Below are 22,519 nucleotides of genomic sequence, written 5' to 3'. Positions count from 1 at the left end.
ACTTTGATGGAGGTGGTGGTCGGTGCATGGATGTCTGTGGTGCCCCTTCCTCCCTTGTGCTGGTCTGCTCCTGCCCTCAGCCACACAAAGCTAATGTGACTTTTGTTGGAGGTTTGATTTTTCCAAAACTGAAAAGTCTCTGCACAGAGAGGCAGGAGCCTCTGAGACAGCCTGTGGCAGGACCGTGGTGACGGACCCAGCAGCAGCAGCAGCAGCCTGCTCTGACGCCTGGGTCTGCCCATCCCTTGGCTGCCACGCTGGCTGGCCAGGCCAGCTGGGGCAGGCAGCAGTGCTATCTGGAAATAGCTATTTTTGTCACTGCTGCATGGATTTTCAAGTGTTTCCTGCTCGCTGCACAGGAGTTTCTGTTGACAATTCCCAGCGGGCCGTGTCGAAACGAAGGTGCCCAGTGGTAGGGTGGCGTGGGGCTGGGTTCATCCAGCTCCAGCTTGGTGAAACCTCTTTTCCCTGGCTGTGTAGATGGTACCCCAGGCATGGCGTAAAAATTGCGACAGACGTGATAGAAATGCCTAAACACAGCTAAGCTGGGTGCTTCAGCTCAGTGCCGTGCATTATTTGCCAAAAGCCAACTATGTGGGGGTGGCAGCAGCTGCCGGCAGGGCAACCACATCTTCTCTGGGCTGAGGCCATGTCTTTTCTCTTCCCACTTGGGCAGATGAAAACACAGCAGCCCTCAGGGAAGTGCTGTTGTCTCAGCTGCGCCCCTACGTGCCCAGAGCAGTGTGCACCTACTTCCTCCTTAGTGCAGACATGTAGGCTGGACCATCACCCAGCCTTTAATTTTGAACAAGAGAGTAGCCCTGTTCATTCACTGTGATGGTTCAAATATACTGGTAACTTCATCTCTCTTATTTCTGAAGGCTGCAATTAAATACTGGAAGAAGGTTTTATGCTAACATTTGTCTAGGGAGCTTTTCACTCCATCAGTGATGTGAAATTATGTTTGTTGACAGTGGGTAGTGTCTGTCTGTCTCCTAAGCTTTAGTAGAAGATTGTAAGTGTGCCAAGGACCCTTGTCTGTGTAAGTGGATTTTTAAAATGCATTTAAAGAAACAGAAATACCTCTTTCAAGTTTGCAGTATTTCCCCTTTACATTCAGAGTAAACAGCCTTTTTGGCTAGTTTTAAACTGTGATTAAATATAGATGTTTTCAACTAAAAGGTTCAGAAAATAAGCATTTGAGCAGATTTGTCATGGCACTCAACATCACTTTCACTTTGGTGCTCGCTGTGAAGTGAATTTAAAGATTAACAAATAAATAACAGGATGTTGGGGTTGGGCTGCATTGAAAATTTCCAAATCTCTTTTCCTTTCTTTGTTTTTTAGAACAGAATTCATTTTCGAGCCTGCCAGGGACTTGCTTGTTCATCGGCTGACACAGGCTCTTTTTGCCTTTTCCATCATCACCACTTACAAAAATTCTGCAGGCCAAATTGCGCCCTCAGTGATCTCTACCCAATTTGATTATGTCCAAATTGTGCTCCTGTCTTAATACAATTTCAGCGTTCGGCAAGACTGCCAGAAATTTTTCTCTTGCAGGACACCCATCATCTCATTTTCTCTCAAACATAACAGAGGTGGATATTTTTTTAACCAGAGAAACAGAGGAATTGTGTAATTAATTTTCTTAAAACTTCATTTCATGGCCATCTAAAAAGAGTTGTCATTGCCCCTGAGTGCATTTCTAGTTAAAGTAATTCTAAAAATAATCTTCCCTCCCTGCATATTGCTAATTGTAGGTAATGGAAAATGAAAACGGCAATGAAGAATCTGCAGAGGCGCATGCATAATCTGTAGGAGACTGAGTAATTGTAAGTCTAAAATAAATAAGGTGAGGAAAGGTAAGAAAGAGTTCAGCAGTGGCTGATGGGTCTGGTCCCCCTCCTTTCACCTGCTATCTTGTGCTGGCTCTGCCATTTGTCTGCCCGTGCAGTGTAGCTGGTTTAGCATACTAAAGTGGCAGAAAACTGGCCCAGAAAAATGATTTAAAAAAAGAAATAATTTTCTTCTAGTTTAATGAACTACACAGGTTCATCAAGAGGTTGGGTGAGCACTGAGTGATCATTTGGTGGAAATGAGGGGCCAGAGTACCTTGACTGAAAGCTGGAGGAGGAGGAGACTGGACTTTGATAGTAGCAAGCTGCTCGTTTAGCACAGTTATCTTGTCTAACCACGGCTGTAGGATTGGCACAGTCGTCTCGTCTAACCACAGCCTCAGATGCTAGAATGGACAACAGTTGCCAGAAGTAGGAGCAAAAAAAGATGCAGCTTTAAAATTCATTGAAAAGTGCTTCACAAGTGTAGGTGTTAGATTTATGTATTTCTTTAAAAAAAACCCAAGCCACCACTGATATAGTGGTGAAATTCATTGCGTAGACTGTCCATGAACCAAAACTTTGCCTTAACCCCAATAGGGGACAACAACTTTGTTTTCCTTGACTCAGGGTCATTCTGCATAGCTGCTGCTATGGATTTATTGTTTGTATCAGCGGTCCGGAGAGCACCCTTGAGTGTGGACAAGCAAACTGCTTCATTCTGTCTTTGGCAGCCATAAAATTGCCAGCCAGCCTAAATTTGCACCCTGGCATCTTTTTGGCTGGCATATGCAGCCAAAAGGATGGTGGTGGTTTTACCTCGTAGGATTGCCAGCTCTGTCAAAAAATTGTACCTTTTGTCAATTCTAGTTTGCTTATTTTAGAAATGAGAGTAAGACATAACTTATGCAAAGCTGCTTTTTTGACTGTAATATTAAGTGAGAATCCAAAGCGGTGCATCTAACTCAACCATTCTTTGGTTGGCAGATAAAGAAGTTTAAATTTGTTAATAATTTTTTTTTTTATGACTAGATTTTTTGGGGGATGTTAAAAACCAGAGAGGTCGGCTTAGAGCATTGTCCTTCAAACTGACAAGTTGGGGTGGATGAAGTTCATGCCAGTGATCTGCTGACATGAGAACTGGTGGTTGGTGCTGGTCACTTTCTCCAGCTGTTGAATTGTGTTAAGAGGAGGTGAAGAGATAACTTGTGGTTTATGTAGAAATCAAAACAAAATTAAACAGCTGTTGAAGGTGGTGTAAATGATGGAGTTCCACAGCATGATTTGTCTGGTGGATCACGCTATCGAAAGGAATGGAAAACTTGCACAAAGTGCCGACACAAAGTGGAGATGAAGGCAGCAATCCAGCAGTATGCTCAGAAAAAGCGAGCACAATGCTTCTCTGTTTAAGAGCAATAGTTCTCAGAAGGCTTTGGAGCGGGGGAGAAAGGTACTTTACCTCTTTCTGTCTGTCTGATGCCCAATGCTTATCATTATTATTATTTTAGTATTTATTAAAATGTCTTAGTGGAGACCAAAGGTCTGCAGGTTGGAGTACGTAGCTGCTGTTGTAGAGAGGGTCTAAATTTCAGTATTCCTGTTGCTCCCCCATTGCCCATGATTGCCAGAAGGAAGCTGTGCATTAAATAACTAGTGTTTCTAATCTGAAGGACAGACAATAAGGAATATAAGCAGAAAAACAGCAGGGAAAGAAAAAGTCAGTCACTGAAATATCATACTCTATTTTATTAAGAAAATAGGAATGCAACAGGAAATAAAATCAGTGTCACAAGTAAAAGCAGAGAGGAGTTTCAGTCATACACACAGTCTGTGTAATAGAGTTTACTGTAGTCAGTCCTAGGGAACTGTATTTCTGAAACTGTCTCTGCTTAGCTTTGAATAAGGCTTTCACTAATTATTTTTACGCTATAGCTTTGAGCTATTAGTGCAAGACTACATTTTGTGGAGCACTTTCAGAGTATTAGAGAGAACACATTTTCAGTCTTAAAGGGCCTGACTTGTGTCTTACAACCTCCACAGCAGTTTTTCCTTGATGAGGGGGGGCATTTTAGAAATGGCTTGTTGTTTGAAAGAGTGGAAAGAGTTTGAGAACTATTTGGTCCAGCAGGATGTTCTTAAGGCCATTAGGCTGTGTTTAATCAGAGCAGATGTCATGTGTGCTGTAAACCTTATCGTGTCAACCCTGGCAGTAAAGTGGTTTTAAAAGAAAAAGTAGAGATTAGTGACATATGGCTGTAACTGCTGATGGGCACAGTAGCCACTTCTGCAACCTGCCTGACAGAGCTGCCAACGCACCTTACTCTTCACCTCAAATACCCTCCGTTACCTGTGTTCCCAGGCTTTGACTTGTTAAGCATACGGGTTGCCAATTGAAATGGATTTCAGGATCCTCGTAGTGACGTGGAGTAAACTGAAAACGTCAGTAGATTGATATCACATTATTTTTAGGTGTCATCAACCCACGTTTGAATGTAGAATTTCTGCTGTGAAAAGCAAGAAAATCAGTCGCCTTTTTGAGCAACAAAACTCTTCAGGAATTAGTCACGTTCATTTCACAGCTTATAACAGCCTGGGAGATTGCTCCGCATTCTGAGCTCATGCCTCCACATTTCGGTTTGGTTTCGGTTGGATCTTTTTGATTTAAAATCTCCAGGAAACTGTTCTGAAATAACTGCTGTCTTTTGATAACTGATGATGATGAGAGGTTCATCACATAGCAGATACTTCCCAGCGCTTGTGGGTGAATGTTTTCCGGAAAATAAATATAGCTTAGCACGTATACTGTTTAGTCATAGCAGATTGCTCTACATTGTAATAAATGTGCATGCATTTTAAAATCTTTTTTCTGTGTCTGACTAGCACAGATTTATTACATGCAGTTAATGTGATGTTGTATCCAGAATTAGATGAATACACGTTTTCAGTAACCTGCCTTTGATGTCCTTTATTTCCCAATTTAAATGAATTCAATACTGTGAAGGGTGTGTCCAATCAAAGGTGTAGATGTAGAAGCCTTCTGCTTAGGGCGACAGGGGATGACAGTGACAAGCTTGACTCGGAAGTGTTGTTTCTGGTACATCTGAAGGAGTTTCCAGCTCCGAGAGCTAAAGGCTGCTGAATTTCCACCTTTATCCATCCTGTTTTCTCCCCTTACAAGACTGTTGGTGAGCGTTGCAATTGCAGTAGGGACTATGTGATGTTTCAGATCTGTCCACTAAGAGGCTAACTCATTCCAGATAAGCCTTGAACAGACAACATTCATTTTTTACTTTGCTCTGAATTTCCTGTGCTTTGTTCTGCATCTGTTTGTGAAAGACTGTGTTATCTTTGAAAGCCTTCATCTTGTTTTCTTTATTCAAGCTATACGCTAAAATGGTAAAAAGGGAAGAGCTGGAAGGAGCCCAGCTGGAGCAATCTGCCAAGGATCCCACAGAGGGACAGAGCTGGCAAACTCCTGAAACCTTTTCAGCTGACCTCTGGTGCAATTCGGGAAGCCAGGAGATAAGCCACTTTTCCTGCAAAAGATTTGACCTCAGCCAGCCGTCCTGAGTAATGCCCAAAAACCACACCAACATTTAATTGCATTTTTCTTCTCCTTCGCTCATCCCTCACTTAGCTTCAGTAGCGGTGAACCTTAAAAATGTTTCAGTTCAGCCTCTTCCTAGTCTTTGTGTGCATGTGTGTAAACAGACGTGTTAGAGGTAAGTTGCACCTTGACATGCTCTGTTTCAGACATGTTGCCTCAAAAGCAGGTTTTTCCTAAAACACCTCCCTCAGACAGTGGTATCTCCTCTGCTGCTGTGAAAGGTGAAAGCGTTTCATAGCCAACTGTTTTTAAAGATGCGCTGTTTACTATGGCTGCAGAGCACCCCAGTGTTTTTATGTCGTGCCTGCTGTGTATGTGGAGAGATTGAAAGAAGCTTAAAAGTGATGAAAATGGCACAGAGGGAATACAGTTTTTTCCCTTTCTTCACAACGGGAGAATTTTCTTTCTGCTTCAGGACAGAAATGCTGTCACGATGTTAGCAAAGGGGTGCTAGAGCAATGGTAGAAGCATGTCCTCTCATACAGGACATTGAGAAAAGGCATCTGGGTTGTACTGAAGCGTACAGATGCAGGTGTATTGGATGGAGAGGGTTGAAGAGGAATTTCATCCCCTTCGGTTTTTTCCTGACCCCTGCTCCCTTGCTGTGATGTTGGGATCTCGTTTCAGAGCCGCAGGCTCTCTCTTGCCCTCTGGCTCCCTATGCCAGGAGGAAGCAGTAGGGTTGCACAGAGCCTCAAAACGGAGGCATCATACGGCGGTTGGGGAGAGGCATATTCCTGTTACGCAGTCTGCATGGAGGGCTCGATTCCCCTTCCCTCCTGTTGGTTCCTGTGGTGCGTCTGTCCAGGAACATGCTGTTTCTCTTCCAAGGAGAAAAGTCCCAACACTTCTTTGACGTGACAATCTACTGGACAGGACGGTAAGCAAAGAGCTTTCATCATTTTCCGAACATAATAAAATCTGGTGCTTTCTACAGTAGTTGTTCTGCCTCTTTACATCTCAAGAGGTCAGTAGTGATTACCTCCAGGTGGAAATCATGAATAAGGGATAGAAGCTACCAGAATGTGGCTTGAATTTCAAATCTTCTTGAAACATAGTTGTCGCTACTCTTCTCCCTCCTCCCCAAAATCAATTGAAGATGGTCTTTTGTGCAGCAACAAGGTCTGTGGTTAGGGTCTACTTGTCAAGTTTTATTTAGATGGAAACCTGTCCCAGAAGCTTTACCTCATCTCATTGTCCTGCAGGGATGAACTTCAAATGCCAGTTTACATTTGCCTGACAATGACCTTCTCTAATTGGAATGGACAAGGCTGTCTTATCTAAGTAGATAAACACAGCCCATTTGCAATTGTAGATTTAAATGCACTCTTTCATAGATTACCTTCACACAGTATGGCGGTGTCCTTGAATATTTAAAGTCTCATTAACAAGAAAACAGAATTAAAGAGTAAAAATTCTTTGTGAAAAAAAGGGTTTTGAGCCATGAGCTGATGTTGATCTCTCCTAGGCTGGAGGAAGACTGTTTGGTACAAGGTCCCCTTTATGCCAGCATGGAAGGTGCTCCAATAAAAGTGCATGCAAAGTCTTGAAGGTTGATTAACATCCAGAGCATAACACAGGCTTATATACAAAATACTCTGCTCATAAAATAGAATAAATGGGCCGTTAGTTAAGGCATTGCTTAGCGCAGAAAACCACCTTTCTTTCTGTTATGGATCTAGGCATCTGCCATTAACAGCCTGGAAAGCAGACTGTTTTTAGAATAGTTGACTGATTGGAAAAGGGAGTTTAAGATACTGTCTGTGAACTTGAATATTGGGGTTTATGGGGAAGATGGTTTTGCAGTCCTTCAGTTTCCCTGGCGTAGTTGGATGTCGAGATGGTGCTGGATTACCATCTGGCTGGATCAAAATTATAACTGCTAAGTAAATTTCTATTTAAAGCTTATCAAATCATCTTGGACTGAGTGGGGATAGTCTCATGAAAACTAAATTCGCAGGAAAACTTCGAAAGGAACAGACTCTGCTGAGAAAGACAGACTGCTCTTCAGTTTGTGCCTTCCTACTTCCAGGAGAAATTCTGCCAGATGAAGGATTCAGAAACTTTACCAAGGTTTTAGGAAAACAGCTTTCAGCTTTTGTCCAGTGACTGCTTTCCCTCCTGACCTCGGTTGACCAGGTTCTTCTTCAGGCAACAGGAACCAGAGAGTAGACTGAAGGAGATGCTGTTCTCCATGTCGGCTCTGTTTCCCTTTACTTGGAAAAGTACTTTTTGGTGTCCCCTTTCACGAGAAGACTTCAGTTTCCTAAAGCACTAAGCTTTTGATTTGTTTTTGTTTTCTCTAAAAATGAATGCTATTCTGCAGCTTGGAGGAAGAAGTTAAGGAAAGGTGAGCACTCCTCAGCCTCAAGGTTTGGGAGCGGGTGGTAGTGCCAAGTTCAGCAGAAGGATTTGGGGAATTCCTCCAGTATGAAGAGGGAGGAGGTGCCCTCTATAAGGCAGGTTTTGTCCCGATGTGGCCTGTTAGGAGCAGAAGAATATTTTGGAAGGCAACACCTACTTTCATAGGGAACATCCTGCTCTAACCCGGGGGGGACATGCCAAATGAAAATATGACTTCAGAGGAGTTAATCTGCGAACATATGAGAAACATATACCGATTACGTAGTGTGCCCCTTTTTCCCCCAGAAGCTTATAGCTCGACTGAATGTAGGTACTGTATTGAGGAAGAAACTGGGTATGGCCCTTCTGATTGAGACCTTAACACAGAGCTCATGCCTTGGTCAGTGACAGGATTTTATTGCAGGATCTCACACATCCTTTGGAGAACTTAGAAATATGCTGCCTTAGCATTTAGTCAGAAACTACAGTGAAAAACAAAGGGAAAGCTGCTGGAACCTCGCGGATTGCAGAGCTTCCCACGACGCACGTTTTTCCCCTCAAAATTCACTCAGGTACGATCTATGTTTAAGACTACGCAATCTACAGTTTTACGTACTAACCAGTGATGTGCAGCTGATGTTGTTGAACACGTTTTGTGCCATCTCTAGAAACAGAGCATCTCAAACCTGGGTAGGTCCCTGAAACACTGATGTGTGGCTTCCTTCCGAATTGCAGAGAAACTTGTCCTGGTCCAAATCTAGCTGTGTCTGCTGCCAGTGCCTGTTGTGAGGGATATTCCTATTTATACCGCTTGCTCTCTGTGAAATGTAAGTCAGGATTTTTAGCTTATGATTGCTCATAAGACAAATAATTCTCAGATACTTCCATGTTAATACCAGAGAATTAGGAGTACTCCCTCTCTTTCTGTTTGCCTACACTCTTCATTGTCTGTCATCATCCTTTTTCCTCCCTTTTAATTGGAAGGAGGAAAATGTGTTTTCCTGTTTCTCCGTGTACTTTTCCTCTCCAGCTACTTGTGTTTTTCATTCTGTCTTTGTCGTCTTATTTTCTGTGCTCCCTTTGAAGCAGGAGGGTCTGTTCCTGTGCCGTGCCGTGCCATGAGGACAACTCCAGGCTGCTTGCTGCAGGCTCAGTGTTACAGCCATGGAGATCATAAATTTCTTTTTTTTCTTCTTTCCCCCCGCCTCCTCCCACAAACTCCTGGGCCATTCAGCCTAATGTGAGAGCAGATTGGCCTTAGTATTTGGAGAAAAGATCTATAATAAGCACTGGGGACATGCTGGTAGAAAGCATCAGCATGGTATACCAGCTCAGTTGGAGTACTGACTGTACATTAATTCTCTAACTTATAATTAGCTATATTAAATTCCAATTTTCTGAAAGGAACCGTTATCAAATAACACTCTGTTTGAAATCTCAAAGAAACATAAGGAATGAAAGCTTAGTCCTCTTATGCTTTCATCTTTCAGAAGCAATCCCTATCTCAACATCTTGACCTACATTTTCTTTTTACCCTCTCCAAGAAACATTGTGTGGATTTAATGTCTCAGAAGGGAGGTAAGGATTTTTTTTATGCATGTGTATGTGTTGACGTACAAAGTTTGGGAAAACAATGAGGCCTTCATGTCCCCAATGACTTTTTTTTTTTTAACTTGAAAGTGTTTTCCATAATATCTCTGAGGCAGATTTTAAGTTCAGAAAGAAATTAAATGAAAAAGTCCACCCCATTCCTTTACAAGTGGTCCACTTTTATCTAGCTAGCTAGCTTCTGCCAAAGCCTTTCCTGATTTTACATACCAGTAGAGAAAAAAATTGGACTCTCCTTGCTTCTCATATCCTGCTCACCACTTGGGATCCAATCATACAATTTCTTTTTACCATTAAACAGGATGGGGGGCAGAGGTGTTTAAAATGATGGTTGTTTTCACATTCATTCTCGCCCTTACTGTGTAGCTGTTTGGTGTTACTGATAGAGAGTTTTACATGGGAGCTAAACCTTGACCTGGGTGGCCCGAGCATGCAAAGAAGCAAAGGCTGTCAGTGCATCAAGCAGCTTGTGCAGGTTATGGGCTAATTGGGGTCCCAGCTTTGACGCTGACAGCAATGATTCCTGCTCCGTGTACTGCCCCTTTTCCAAAATGCAGCGTGGCGTACCTGCAGTGCTGCCTTCCCATTAGATTGGTCCATCCTCCCCTGTTGGGAGAGTGGCTCCGATACCCACGGTGTGGCTGATGCCATCCTTTCTGCCTCGTCCCACCCTGTGGGGCTATGGTTATAAAGCAGGATGTCTTCTCCCACTGCAGGATGAATGTTGCTATAGCCTCGTCCCATGGGGGGACAGGCAGAATTCTTCTCCCATTTGTTCAGTATGGTTTTGTTTGGTGTTTTTTGAGGGGCTGAGGAGGGTGTGTGCGTTAGCACTTTGAACACACAAAATGCTAAATGCATGCTAAGCATTAATACTATTTAATAGTCTTTGTAGCTTGAGTTGGGCTTGGTAGAGATGCCTTGAAACAGTGTAGGAAGGAAATGTTCTAACTCCAACTTTTGTTGTCTGAACTGCTTCAGTTTAGTATGTCCTTTCAGCTTTTTATAGGGTACTGTGAATGTACAGAGGGATTCCAGTCGTCATTTTTGTCTCTTTTTTTTTCCTTCAGTATTGTCACATCATCTTGAAATAAAGTTATGCAGTGGTTTTTTGAATATCAATAATGTACTTTTGGCCCTGAATCAGGTTTGCTTTTTTTTTTGATTATAGTAATAGAGTGGCGAACTTCAGCATACACACAGCCTCTTGGGTATATTTTGAAAGCTCACTTACTGTTTTCATCCTGCATTTCTATGCTGTTCATTGCATGCACCTCCCACCCCCTCATCCCCATTTCTCTGATGCTGTACTTAAAACAAGAAATATGCTAAGGGGTATCAGCCTTCAGTTACATGAATGGTTGAAAGGAAAATTCTGTGCAACAAATTCTTGGGTTGGGGGGTGGTGGTGGAAATCAGTATTCTTTAAGTATTGCAAGATAGTACGTTATCTTCTTTGCTTATTTGGCAAGATAAAATTGTTAAATATACATCACTGTATAGCCGTGATTGTATAAGTGTGTGATGATGGTCGTTCCAAGGTTTCTATTTAAAGTCAGGAAGCAGCTAATGATGTTTTACTTCCCCTTCTGATGCCCCGAAATGTGAGCAAAAAAAGCTGTTTAATAGCAGCAGAATATTTCATGGCAGTGGAATTTCTTTAACTCCTCCGGGGGGTGGTGTGGCGGGAAGTCTCCTTAACATTTCAGAAGCCCTTTCTCCAGCATTGGGTTTTCAAGTGGCTTGGCCCCCTACCCCAGCTCTCATCTCTTCCCCCTGTGGTTCGCCTGTAGAGCTCACAAAAGGGAGGTGAAAGTAAGGTTAAGCTGCTGGTCTCAAGAGCTAGAAATAGAGATGGAAATTGCTTAGCATATGAGGAGCGTTTCCTTAAAGGCTGTTACAGCACTGATGTTTCATATGCCGATGCTTTGGAGAACTGCATTAATGCTGTCGAGAATCAGTTGTCCCCCCAATTAAAATGAGAACAGTCTCCGCGTACTCTCTGGCAGGTGGCTGAAGTTTACATTAGCTGATGTAAACTTTAAGCTTGTGTCGCTCTTGCTTTGGCCTGTGTGTCATTCCTGTGGCAAGATACTCGGAGCTCAGCTGATGGCCGAGCGCGGGCTCCTCCTGCTTTGTCCCCTCACCTGCTCTCCAGTCACTGCAGCACTGGAGCCAGTCTGGGAGGGCAGGGGTTTCTCCTAAGTGTCTTCCAGCTACAGATTTATTTTCTGGTGTGTTTTTTTTCATTGCACGTGCTTAGCAGGTAGTCGACTGCAAGTGCATCAGAGAGACGTCCGCCAACCCCTGCTGTCGGTGTCGCGTAGGAGATGGGCTGGGATCGTTACCTTAGGCAAAGGCTTAGTGCTCAAATAGAGGTGAAATGTCATCGCTCCTGTGCATGTGTATGGCAGAACAATTTGTTCATTCGTATCGGGCTTTCATACTGCACTTGTGATTTCAGTTTGCAGCGGTTGGTCTAAATGTTTTACTGTCACTGTCACGAGCCTCCTCTCCCCTGACAATAACTCTGCAAACAGATTACAGGGGGCTGAGTCAAAACAGCAGAGCAGCTCTTCATCCCGAGCATGAACTGTACTCCTCCAACCTTTAATTTAAGAAAGTGAGGAAATGATACTTACTTGTCTGCTCCCACCAAAAAAAAAAAAAAAAAAAAAAAGAGAAAAGAAAGCAAATCCCTTCCCCCTGGGAAGGGGTGAATACAGTTCTGCAAGTACAGATTTCACAGAAAGATAGGTGGGGTTTTTTGTTTTGTTTTGTTTTGTTTTTTTAAAGCAACCCATTTTTGGAAATATGTATGCTTACTGTATGGAAAAAAAATCTTTTTATGGCCACATTGCTGTTTTACATGTTAAAATTGTGACAAGTATTTGAAAAAAAAAATTATAATCAATTTCGCAAGGTAGATGTAAAACCAGTGACAAGGAGGAAGGTATCCCAAAAGTTCAAAGGCTGAGTTTTGGGGGCTTTCCAGGTGTTTGAGTTTTTGTGTTGTTTTTTGGTGCCTTGTAGCTGCTTTCAGTGAAGGAGAGGAAATAAATGGTACACTGGGTAGGTGGTGTCAAGGGGAATGGTTCACTCCCAGGAAAAGCAGCTGCTGGTTTTGCCCCGAAGAGAATCACCTTTCCCTACTAGCAGTGAGGCGCCGAGCATCGTGGATGAAATTTAGGGTTCCAGAGAAAAGCCTGGGAAACCAATGGCTTAAAAAAAAAGTGTTTGAGAATTGCTCAGGCAGCTTTCTTCCCTCCCCTCCTCTTGGGATGTCACAGGGCCTTATGCTGGTATGGTTGTCAAGCCTATGTTAAGGCTCTCAACAGATATGTGAGCGCTTAGGCTGGCAGGGAATTGGAAATTTGGCTGCAGGCGGTGCCGGCGCATCCCTGGCGTTGCAGGAGGCAGCCTGCCTCCCTGCCGTGCAGCGCTGCCTGGGCTGCCTGCGGTCCAGCTGGGCTGCCCCCACCTCCTGGGGCAGGGGAGGGCTGTCTGGTGTGTTGCTGAAGAGGCTAGGGTCTTAACTTAGAAGTGACTGTGGCCTGTTTTTTTAAAGTCGGTGGATATTTAATTGCTCTAAACTCAGAGATCATAATTCAAGCGCTTAGTAGAAGGAGGTGGCATGCCAGAAAAAAAAAAATCCTTGTTAACGAAAGAGGTTGACAGCTTGAATCTTGGAGCTGGCTGATGGATGATCTCAGAGTTAGGGAGGGCATGTTCACTAAAAAGTTACTGAAAATGTGGAGTGAAAGTAATTAAAATGGTTTAATTCAAATATCTGTCATATGTTACTTGAGATCTTATAGGACATCCAGCATTTAGCTCAATTATTTTTTTCTCGGGACAGAAGGAGGACATTTTCCCTCCTTTTCTTTGACTGAAAGCTCAAAGTATCTCCAGTGAAGAAAGGGCTGAATCCGTACCCACATCTGCAGGCTGCGTGGGATGGTCACTCCTGCTGCATCACTGGGCTGTGTATTCTTGCAGCAAATAAGATCTTCATAACTTGTGTCACATCGGGGGAAAAAAATACTTCTTCTATCTGTCTGGAGGGCTGCCCGTGCTCCTGGCAAAAGTCATGAAAGGCAAATCCTCAATGACATGCATTAAAATATCAAATGGGACTGTGCAATTAGAAGTATGTCATTCAGCGTTTGCCTTTCATGGCTTTTGTCACACAGGGGCAGAATTAGAGACAATTAAGCAGAGGATAACCTCCCCAAAAGGGCTTTCTGGCACTTCTCTCATCCTTTCCCCATCCTTTTTTCTACAGTACGCTGCTGTGCTAGAATCCTCCTCCTGTTCTAGAGCCTGATGTTTTGCTCACTGTTGAGGTGTATGTAGAAGTCGAGTCCTACATTTATTCCTCTGGTCATTTAATTTAATTTGGTTTATGTGAGAAAGCAGTTAACTCAGGCTGCCTGTTCTTGCTCCTCCAAAGGGCTGGGCTCCCGCAGGCAGGTGCAGCGGAGGGCTGGCCCAGTCCCTGCTGGTGATCACCTTTGTGGGCCCAAGATGCTGGGTGACCATGACTCTGGTTTGAGAAATGGGCCTTTCGTCACCTCCATCTGCTGAGATCGTAAGCCTGTCCTGTTTGTGTGATCCCTCACCGCAGATCAGTAGGAACCGTGCTTCATTAGAGGAAAAGCTTGTAGCAAATGTTCGTCAAGATGCTGTTTTGCTGTTGTATCCGGTTTCAGGCAGATACACTGTTTTCGAATTATACAGCCTGTAAGGGTTTCCTAGAAATCGTGACAAATATAGCCAAGCCTTGCTAAGCCTCTGGGTTTAAGCTGCACATCTTTCCCTTTTCAGGCTCCCAAATATTCATTGCTAGCAGTGAGATATTGCATGCCTTTCTATTTCCCTTGTTCTTTTATTTGCACATTCATATGTTGTATTTTCTTCCAATTAGCAGGCTCTGCCTTGCTTCACTGTGTTTGCCTTTACCTTCTTTCTTCCTCCTTCATTTATACTCTGTGGAGATACAATTGCTAATTTTTACTTTCTAGTGTAGAATAGCTGTTGTCTGGAGACATGCTCTTGGCATAGCTTTCCTCCTCATGTTACTTAAAATAGCAGGATGTCTTTTTAAAATTTTTTTTTCATTTTTACTAATCTGTCTAGTCCCTCGGTGCCAAGGTATAGGTATTTTTGAAGCGTGGATTTGTTGTTCCTTTGTCCGTCCACTCCTAGTACAAGCTGAACTCTGAAATGGGGTAAGGTATATTACTGAGTCTAAAAGAAAATCCCAGTGATGCCAAGGTGGGGGGAAATAATTGACTAAAAAATGGGACTGCTATAGTGGTGTATTACAGTTAAGATGGATCTGCAAAAGTGATTCAGAAGGGGGAGAAATTGCCCTTACTTGGGGCTCACATATAAGTGACAAAGACCTAAAATGCTGACTAGCTTGCTTTACTTAATTCTTATTTACCAGAATAATCCATGCTCCGTACCTCATATGCGAGGATATTGCTGAAGAACAGGCAAAAATACTTTGGAAACTGAGTCAGTAACTTTTCTCCAAATAACTGTCAAATAGATTTAAACCAAATAAAAGTGGAAGAAACAAAACATTTTAAAATGAAATGCTTTCTTTCACAGGCATGTTGAGGGCTTCCTTGACTCTCTCCTCTTGTGGGATGTTGCCCTACTGGTTCTCCATTCAGCCATAAAATTCCCCACAAAAGGCAGAATAAACAAGACATGATCGTTTTGGCATAAAAACCAAAGAATAATTTATTCATATGTCACTCATAATTTTGTTAATACCTGAGAACTTAGACTTTTCTCTCTCTCAGTGATTATGCCCATTTTTCTATCACTGATATCCTTGAACTAAATAGAGATAAATTACACTTGTGGACCTGCTTGTGCCTGTAATTTCAAATAAAATGCCCGTTTAACTCTGTTTCCAGATTGCATATGTTATTACCAAATGAGAGAAGATGTCTTGTAGGACAGATGTCCCTGGCATAGCTGCAAATCAAAGGGCATTTGTTCTCCTCGGGGAGAAATAAAGCCACTCTGTCCAGCGCCAAAATCAACATGAGGCACACACCACTGAGGGATTTTAATAATAACCGTCTGTACCCCTCCTTTGCACTTCACTGAGGTGGTTGATCTCACTACCTTTTTTTTACAGGTGGGTGAGCTCTGGGAGGGGAGATGACCTATCTGGGGCACCCGCTGGGTGGTGGCTGCATCTGGACAGAGTCCAGCTCCCCGCATCCTAACCAAGCTTTCTTCCTGGTGGTGGTCTTCCCTTGCTTCTACAAAGGGCTTTATTCCTTCTCTACCCACGTCTCTCTGAACAGCAGAGGTCTATACCTGGGACTGCAGTCAAGGGGGGCTGGGGGACAGAGGTGGGTGCCATCTGCAGACATCAAATACTGTGATTCCTTGGCAACACGCGGGAAGAATATGTGGTCCTCGTTTCCCCAGTGCTGACAGGGAGTGCTTACAGTACTGTAAAATTAACTGTGTTTCTGTTTGTCAAAACTTAATGACCTTTACATGGCCTGGTTCCCACTTAATAGAAAAACTGGTGCTCTCCCCTTATCATACAGCTCCAGGGGCAATTGGTAGGAGCTCGATAGCACAGTGGTACTGATATAACAGATAGGGAGCAGCTAGTAGGGTGGTGGCCATCAGCTCACTTTCCTCCTCTCTGACCTGCTTCATTCAGGACAGCCCTAGTTTTTGGGTCCTGGGGCAACGGTTCCTTAGGTTTCCTTTTTTCCCCCCTCTTAAAATTTAAAAAAATTGGGGAAATTCAAGGTAGCTATTTGTGGTTTTAAGGTCTGATTTAGTCAGCTTTCTGCATTTGTAGGAAGGGGATTTAGGAGAGATTTATTTGTTCCCCCAGCGTTTTTGGAGTCAGCATTACTGCTGCTATCTCCTTCACCTGTGTATGAACACCTACCCTGCTGCTCAGCCTGTCGGGTACTCCTGTTCCCTTCCTTGCCCGAGCCGCGCCACCGTAGAGCCCAGGCTCATGACATCCCTTCTGCCTTATGAAGAATAAGGTGCTAGAAGGGGTCATGTGTCTTGCCTGGGGGAAACAAGGGGTTGCAGTTTTCATTGTGTCCTTAAAAGTGGATAAATGTCTTTTAATCAGAGAGGTGTGTCCCTTTGAATATTTTTTTTTTCTTTGTATAAACCTAAAATAACAGAAGTATAGTCTTCAAGTGAGGTTTTTCTTGGTATACGATATGTTGTAGACATTGGTAGATTTTTTTTCTTTAAAAGTGTCTTCCAGATGCATATTTCATAAATAAAACTGAGGCTTGAATTATGTCCTATGGCCTGGGGTAGTTTCCTGGCAGAATTAAATTAGGTTCATTTTTGACTGTTATATTCTTGTTTCTACCAGTTTAATACCACCATCCCTGCCCACCAGCCCCCTCCAAACGAAAACAAAACAAGACACCTTTAAAAGTGTTGTGATGAAACACCAGAACAATATAATTTCAATTAGTGCTGCTAACAGGTACTTGATAATGGGCTCATATGCAGGAAACAGTGTCACATAAATGTCTCTGGTTGCTTAATAGCAGTTTTGGATGGAGATGTAATGGGAGTAAGGAGCTTCTTTCAACCTGTATTATTTAATCAGTTCTCTTTGGTGATCTTGTCTTTTGACAGGCTGACAAACACATCTTGTGCTGTAATGTCATTCATGCTTGGCTTCCATAGTAATGATTTATATCTACATATAACAGCACTCTTTTAGTCATTTATGGAGACTGTACAAGCTATTTGCTAACAGTTTTTGGCATAACAGTACTGCTTTTTGCATATGCTCTGTTATGCACCACAATCAACCTAATGTCCAGTGGCTTGTCATATGAAAAGCCCACGTACCGTTAATTACCATCATGGTGGCAACACAGAGCATTGTGTGGTATAAACAACGACTGTTTCATGCTGTGGTTTTTTTATTTAGAGACGGAAAACTGTTGTGGTTTTGCATTACCAAATGAGATCAAAATAGCATTTTCTTTATGACAGCTATCCTTAAAAAAACGGACAGGGAATAGGTATCTCTCATCCCAGAGAAAAATGTTTTGGCTTGTTTTGTTTTTAAATTATGTTACTACCATGAAAACCCAGTTCTTTAGTCTCTAAGACAACCATGGCATGAAAATAGGCCTTATTTTTGAGGCATGTTGTCTGTTTAATGTGTAATGTGATACCTTGTCATGCTGTGACAATGTGACAGATGGCATTTGCACTGTAAAACTAAATTATCTTTTGTGCATAGCAATATAACAGCTAAATACAGTAACTCTGTACAGTATGCTGATTAATGCAGACTGTTACAGATGTTTTGGAGATACCAGTATGTTTTAACTTGGCATCAAATCATTAATGGTTTTATTTAAGTGCCTACCAAGACTTTGGTAGTGTTTATGCACTCTGGCAAGTAAGGGCATTTTTGGTAGAAGATAAATTTAGGGTTACAGACAATGGGATGTTGCAGCTATTTGTCTATTACCTCTGGAAAACTGATGAGGACTACTCATTAACGATACTTTGCAAGTAAACTTGTGTATGAAGTTATAGCTCATAATACACTGTTAAGTCCTGTAGTTCTTAGACTGAAGGAGAACAAGAGGTGTAGGCGAGCCATCAGTTTATTATATGTAGACCTACATACAGAATATTACCTGCTTGAAACTAAGGACCAGAGTAAATATTTAAAGGGCTGAAGGCAGTAACTTTTCCTCTATATGTTTTAGGCATAGAACTCGTGTTGGTGGTCTTCCACGGTGCGGTTATACCGAAGAGTTTGTCCATGTTCAGGGGGCACAGACTTCTCAGACCATGGTGTGGGATAGTTAACCCCCCTGCTTTCTTACATTGCAAATGCATTTGTGGCAGCTTTCCTAAAAGGGACAGTGCAAAAAGATGAAAATAACTAATTTTTTTTTAAACAAAGCTTTCCTGTGCAACTCCCAAGACTGCACAGTTGAAGTTTCGATGGGTATGTTACGCCATAAGTGAACAACACTTTAGCACCATGCCTACGTAACTACAATCCGTGCTATTGCACGCTCTCATAAACACCACTGTTGTCCCAGTGTGGTGAAAATGCTGCTTCGAGTAAATCCACTTTTTTAACTTCTTGTAACTTGTGTTTGTTTGTTTTGCCAATTGCCCTGGAAACTGGGCCTTTGTATCAGCCCAGAGCGGTTCAGCTTGCAGGGATCAAGGAGGAATGCAAGGAGGGGGGTGCTGAGGGGGAGGCAAACCCAGTATCTCTTGGCAGTGGGAAGTGGGTGTCCCTGTGTGGGCAAGAAGCACCTGGGAGCAGAGTTACGTATTTCATGTATAGCTGAGATCTGCAGTATGGGTCCCCTGCCCTGAACCGTGCGGACCGGCTGACGTTAGGTGTTCATCCCATATAGAATGCTGTGAATACGATAATGTTGAAATCCCCCTTATTTAGGTCAGTTAATGCTTTTGATATCTTTGGCTTGTGTTTGTGTGGTGTTGACTGCTGATTCTTCTAATGTGATGGCTTTGTGGGTTGCCTCTGACTGTGAGAACTGACTGGAAATACAATTGAATGTATTTCTTTTCCTAAGCCGCCTTAGGACTGGGAAACGGCAAACTAAAATAGGTGTTGCTGTCTGTAAGAACAGGGAAGTATTCGTGCTCAGATGCCTCGTTGGGATTAGAGTGAGTGATGTAGAAATAGTGTTTTGGAAACATTGTGAAAGTCCATTCACCCAACCACTGTGTTCAACTAACACGTAATACTGAGGTCTGTTCAGATGCTCCCCTTTGGTTTCTTGATTATTCAGTAACTTTAATAATGAAGAACATACCAGTAATTGTAATCTCATTTATTCTTAAAACCAACTAACTAACCCCAAACCCTCCCTTGCATTTTTTCCGTCTTCCCTTATGTTGCTGCTTTCTGCTTCTCTTTTCCTCCTCTGTTTTTATCCTATGCACTTATAATTACACGGTGTTTTATTGTATGGTGCATTCCCAGGTACTGTGATTTTGCATCACGTGTTCAGGTGCTCCCAAGACCTGCCCTGCACATGCCTGTCAGCCATCTCTCCAGATGACCAGAGATGGGTTAGATCATGGCTTGAGAAGAGAGTTGTAGATTGCTGCTAAAAGTGTGTGTGTGTATCACCAAAAATGGTAAGGTTAGCGAATCTGTACCAGTGTAAATTAAGTCCCGCCTGCACTGGAATAGTGAGTCTTGCTTGCTAGACTATTATGAAAAGCGATCTGCTTGAGTCATTGCAAGCCCCCTGAAGTAAGCTCATTTAAGCAGATTTAACTGTTCTTTACACACACTGTTTTTGGTGAAAGGGACATGGCCGTTGCTGGAGAAGGCTCAGCAAGACCTCCACTCAGTTAACAACTGCAGTCAAGAAGCAAAGGGGATAGTGAGATGCAGTGGGAACAAGAGGGAGCACGCTCTGCAAAGGTTGTAAAGCCACGATATCCGGATTCTGTCTGGATCACCCTAGAGGAGTTCAGCTCACTGCAGAGCCCTTCCTGCATGTGAAAAAACAAACAAACTTGTAGCCACAGACAGATTTGAAAACATTCAGAGTGTGGAAGGCAAATAAAAAGGAGATCATAGAAGTCTCTTTAATAATGACTGAGGTGCAGAGGGCAGAAAGGGCTTTTCTGCTTTCCCCAGCTTAAAACAGAGTGCTGCTTTTTCTCAATGCAGTTAGAAGCTGATAAGTGGGTAAGTGAGTAAGTGGATTCTTTTTTTTTTTTGGTCTTTTTAAGCAGCATGTAACTAAAATTGCAGTTTGCTATCGCAGCTTATGTGGAAGTTTAAAAAAGAATTCAGCAAAACCGTGAAGTTGATATTTATGTGGCTAAGATACATTTTAGGAAGGATGTTAAGATCTCCATGTTTCAGTTTTAAGCTACCTTTTTTAATTACTGCGAATTAGTAATTGGCCTTTCTCTTAAAGTATCTAGTCTTGATCAATTAGAGCCAGGACAGTTTATTTAAGGGACCATAGATGTCATTTAATATGCGAGTTCCTGTATTTCTGACTTAATTAAATAATTCGTTATTAGTGACTTAGTTAAAGCAGTGTTTATTCGATGACTTTGAGCCATTCGGTGTTTCAGTTCCTTTTAAACTTTGGCAGCAAATATGCATTGCTTCACTCTATATATAAATTATTATTTCATGTAAGTCATTTTAATATATGAAATCCTACACTGACTTATAATCCAAGTTGCTGTACTTTCAAATGTAATTTTAATGAGGTTTAGTTTTTTTAAAATATTAAAAAATCTATTTTGACTTTTAAAACAAACACTTTATATTACAGGAATAAAGTCTATTTTTATCAACCCTGATTTATTCTGCCTAGTTATTCAGGCCTTGTGGTTGGTCACGAGTCCAGCTGCCAGGGGAGAAGGCAGTGAGAGCTGGGGCTCAGATGAGCCCAGTGGGCGAGGGGCAGGCAGCTGCTGCCAGCTCTCCAGCAGCTGAGAACGTAACCAGTCACGGGCTTTGCTATGAGCCAGGGCTCGCTGGCATTGTGATTTAGAGGTTGAAGGGCACAGCCATGGAAAAGCAGTAGAAGAACTGTTTGTCCCTTTGATTTTATTTGGCTCTTGATGGCTTGCTGGTTCCTTGACTGTTGCTGGGTGCTCCGAAGTAGCCAGGATTGAAGAGTGGTTCAGCTCTTCAGACTATGCAGAAGATCATTTTCCCACTCGGTTGCTTTTCCCTCTTTACATATATACACAATTGCAGTACTTTGCTTTTAAGAAACACGAACACTTGCTGCTTCCTGTCACTTGGTTAACTTTGGAGAGTCAACCCACGTGAATGGATGCGCGCCGGCCTCTGTTCCTGCGGTGCACCAGCAGACCTGTATGTCCCGTTAGCTGTACCGGTGCCAACTCATTAATGGTGGTGGAGGTGCCCGACTATCACTTGGCACAACTGTGGGGTGTCTGCACCCTATCCTGGGGCTTCCTTTATAGCTCCCAATTGATGAACAGCAGAAAAGAATGTGGTTTATCGCAGTTGGAGATAGCAGGAATGGCGTTTGAAGGAAAAGGTATCTGGGAGCAAACTGAATGCGTTTGATATAAAAATGATTGAGTGGCAATAAACTTTATAACAGCCTACTTCAAGCATGTGCTTTCTCTCCAGTGCTTGGAAGGAGGTTGTGGACTGTGGCTGTCGGTGCCTTTCATCACTTCGGGGTGGATTTTGCAATTATGCTGGCCCTGAAAACCTGTAGAACGTGACACCCGTTCCCATTATTTATCAGTATCTCTCATTTGTAGTTTTATGACTCCATTTTAGGGCACTTGCTTTAATTGGTTTCAGCTGACGATAGCTAACTTCAGTTATCTGCAATATTACTGCGTTTCGGGATGGCGCTGGTTATGATGAATAATAGTAGACAAACCTATATTTTTCCTTAAGGGACACAAATCCTGCTTGTCTTCCAAGTGCACTGATGGTTTGGCAGGGTGAAAGGATGAATAAAAATTGCTTTCCAAGTGCGTGCAAGTTGACAGCCCAAAAGGTGATTTTCTTGACTCATGTACTTCAGGTTGCTGGGTTTTACATATGGCAAGTCTCCAGAACAAATATTGCTTTTGGAAAACCTAATCAAATTCTGCCATAAGAGTTAAGTTACTGAGTATCAGGCCTCAAATGATATGCTTGATTTAGACTTCTCTGGAGTTTAAAAATTGTAAATTCTATCAGCAGTGGTTTCATGGAAAAATGCATGAAAGTTGAAGTTGAAACTTTTTTAAGAATAAACTTGGGCACTAGGGCTTCTAGTGCGGGTGAATTCAGCATAGAAATATAATCTGTTTAATGGTTTTTAAAAGGTCGCCTTCTTTTCCTTGGGAGCACTTTGAAGGGATGCGGTCATCCTGCGTCGTATCATTGTATTACATTACAAACCTTGTTGTAGTATCATGTGCTGATACTGAAATTTGTATTGTTTGTTGGGTCACAGTTTGAGAGCTCTTTAATGGAAAGGAAGTCTTGAAAAGAATTTAACAAAAGGGGAGTGAAAATGTAAATTGGGTCATTTAACTTCTCCATGCCAGTCTCAGGCTAGCTAAAAAGACATTT

The 22,519-nt window shown here is 42.6% G+C and overlaps 1 protein-coding gene across 10 annotated transcripts in view; it reads left to right on the top strand.

Moving 5' to 3' along the window:
• Positions 1–22,519, top strand: part of JARID2 (jumonji and AT-rich interaction domain containing 2) — a 227,696-nt gene that overhangs the window by 102,511 nt on the left and 102,666 nt on the right. The window contains exon 1 of one of the 10 annotated variants that reach the window (XM_075142762.1): positions 9,343–9,363. The exons of the other annotated variants lie outside the window; for them this stretch is intronic. Within the exon in view, the coding sequence (XP_074998863.1) occupies positions 9,348–9,363 (16 nt within the window). The 5' untranslated portion in view covers positions 9,343–9,347. Of the gene's footprint in view, positions 1–9,342; positions 9,364–22,519 lie in introns of those variants that run through there. 10 annotated transcript variants of the gene reach the window in all.

This window comes from Calonectris borealis, chromosome 2, assembly GCF_964195595.1.
Source record: "Calonectris borealis chromosome 2, bCalBor7.hap1.2, whole genome shotgun sequence".
In the NCBI taxonomy this organism is placed as follows: Eukaryota; Metazoa; Chordata; class Aves; order Procellariiformes; family Procellariidae; genus Calonectris; species Calonectris borealis.
This window is presented reverse-complemented; position numbering and strand designations above follow the sequence as displayed.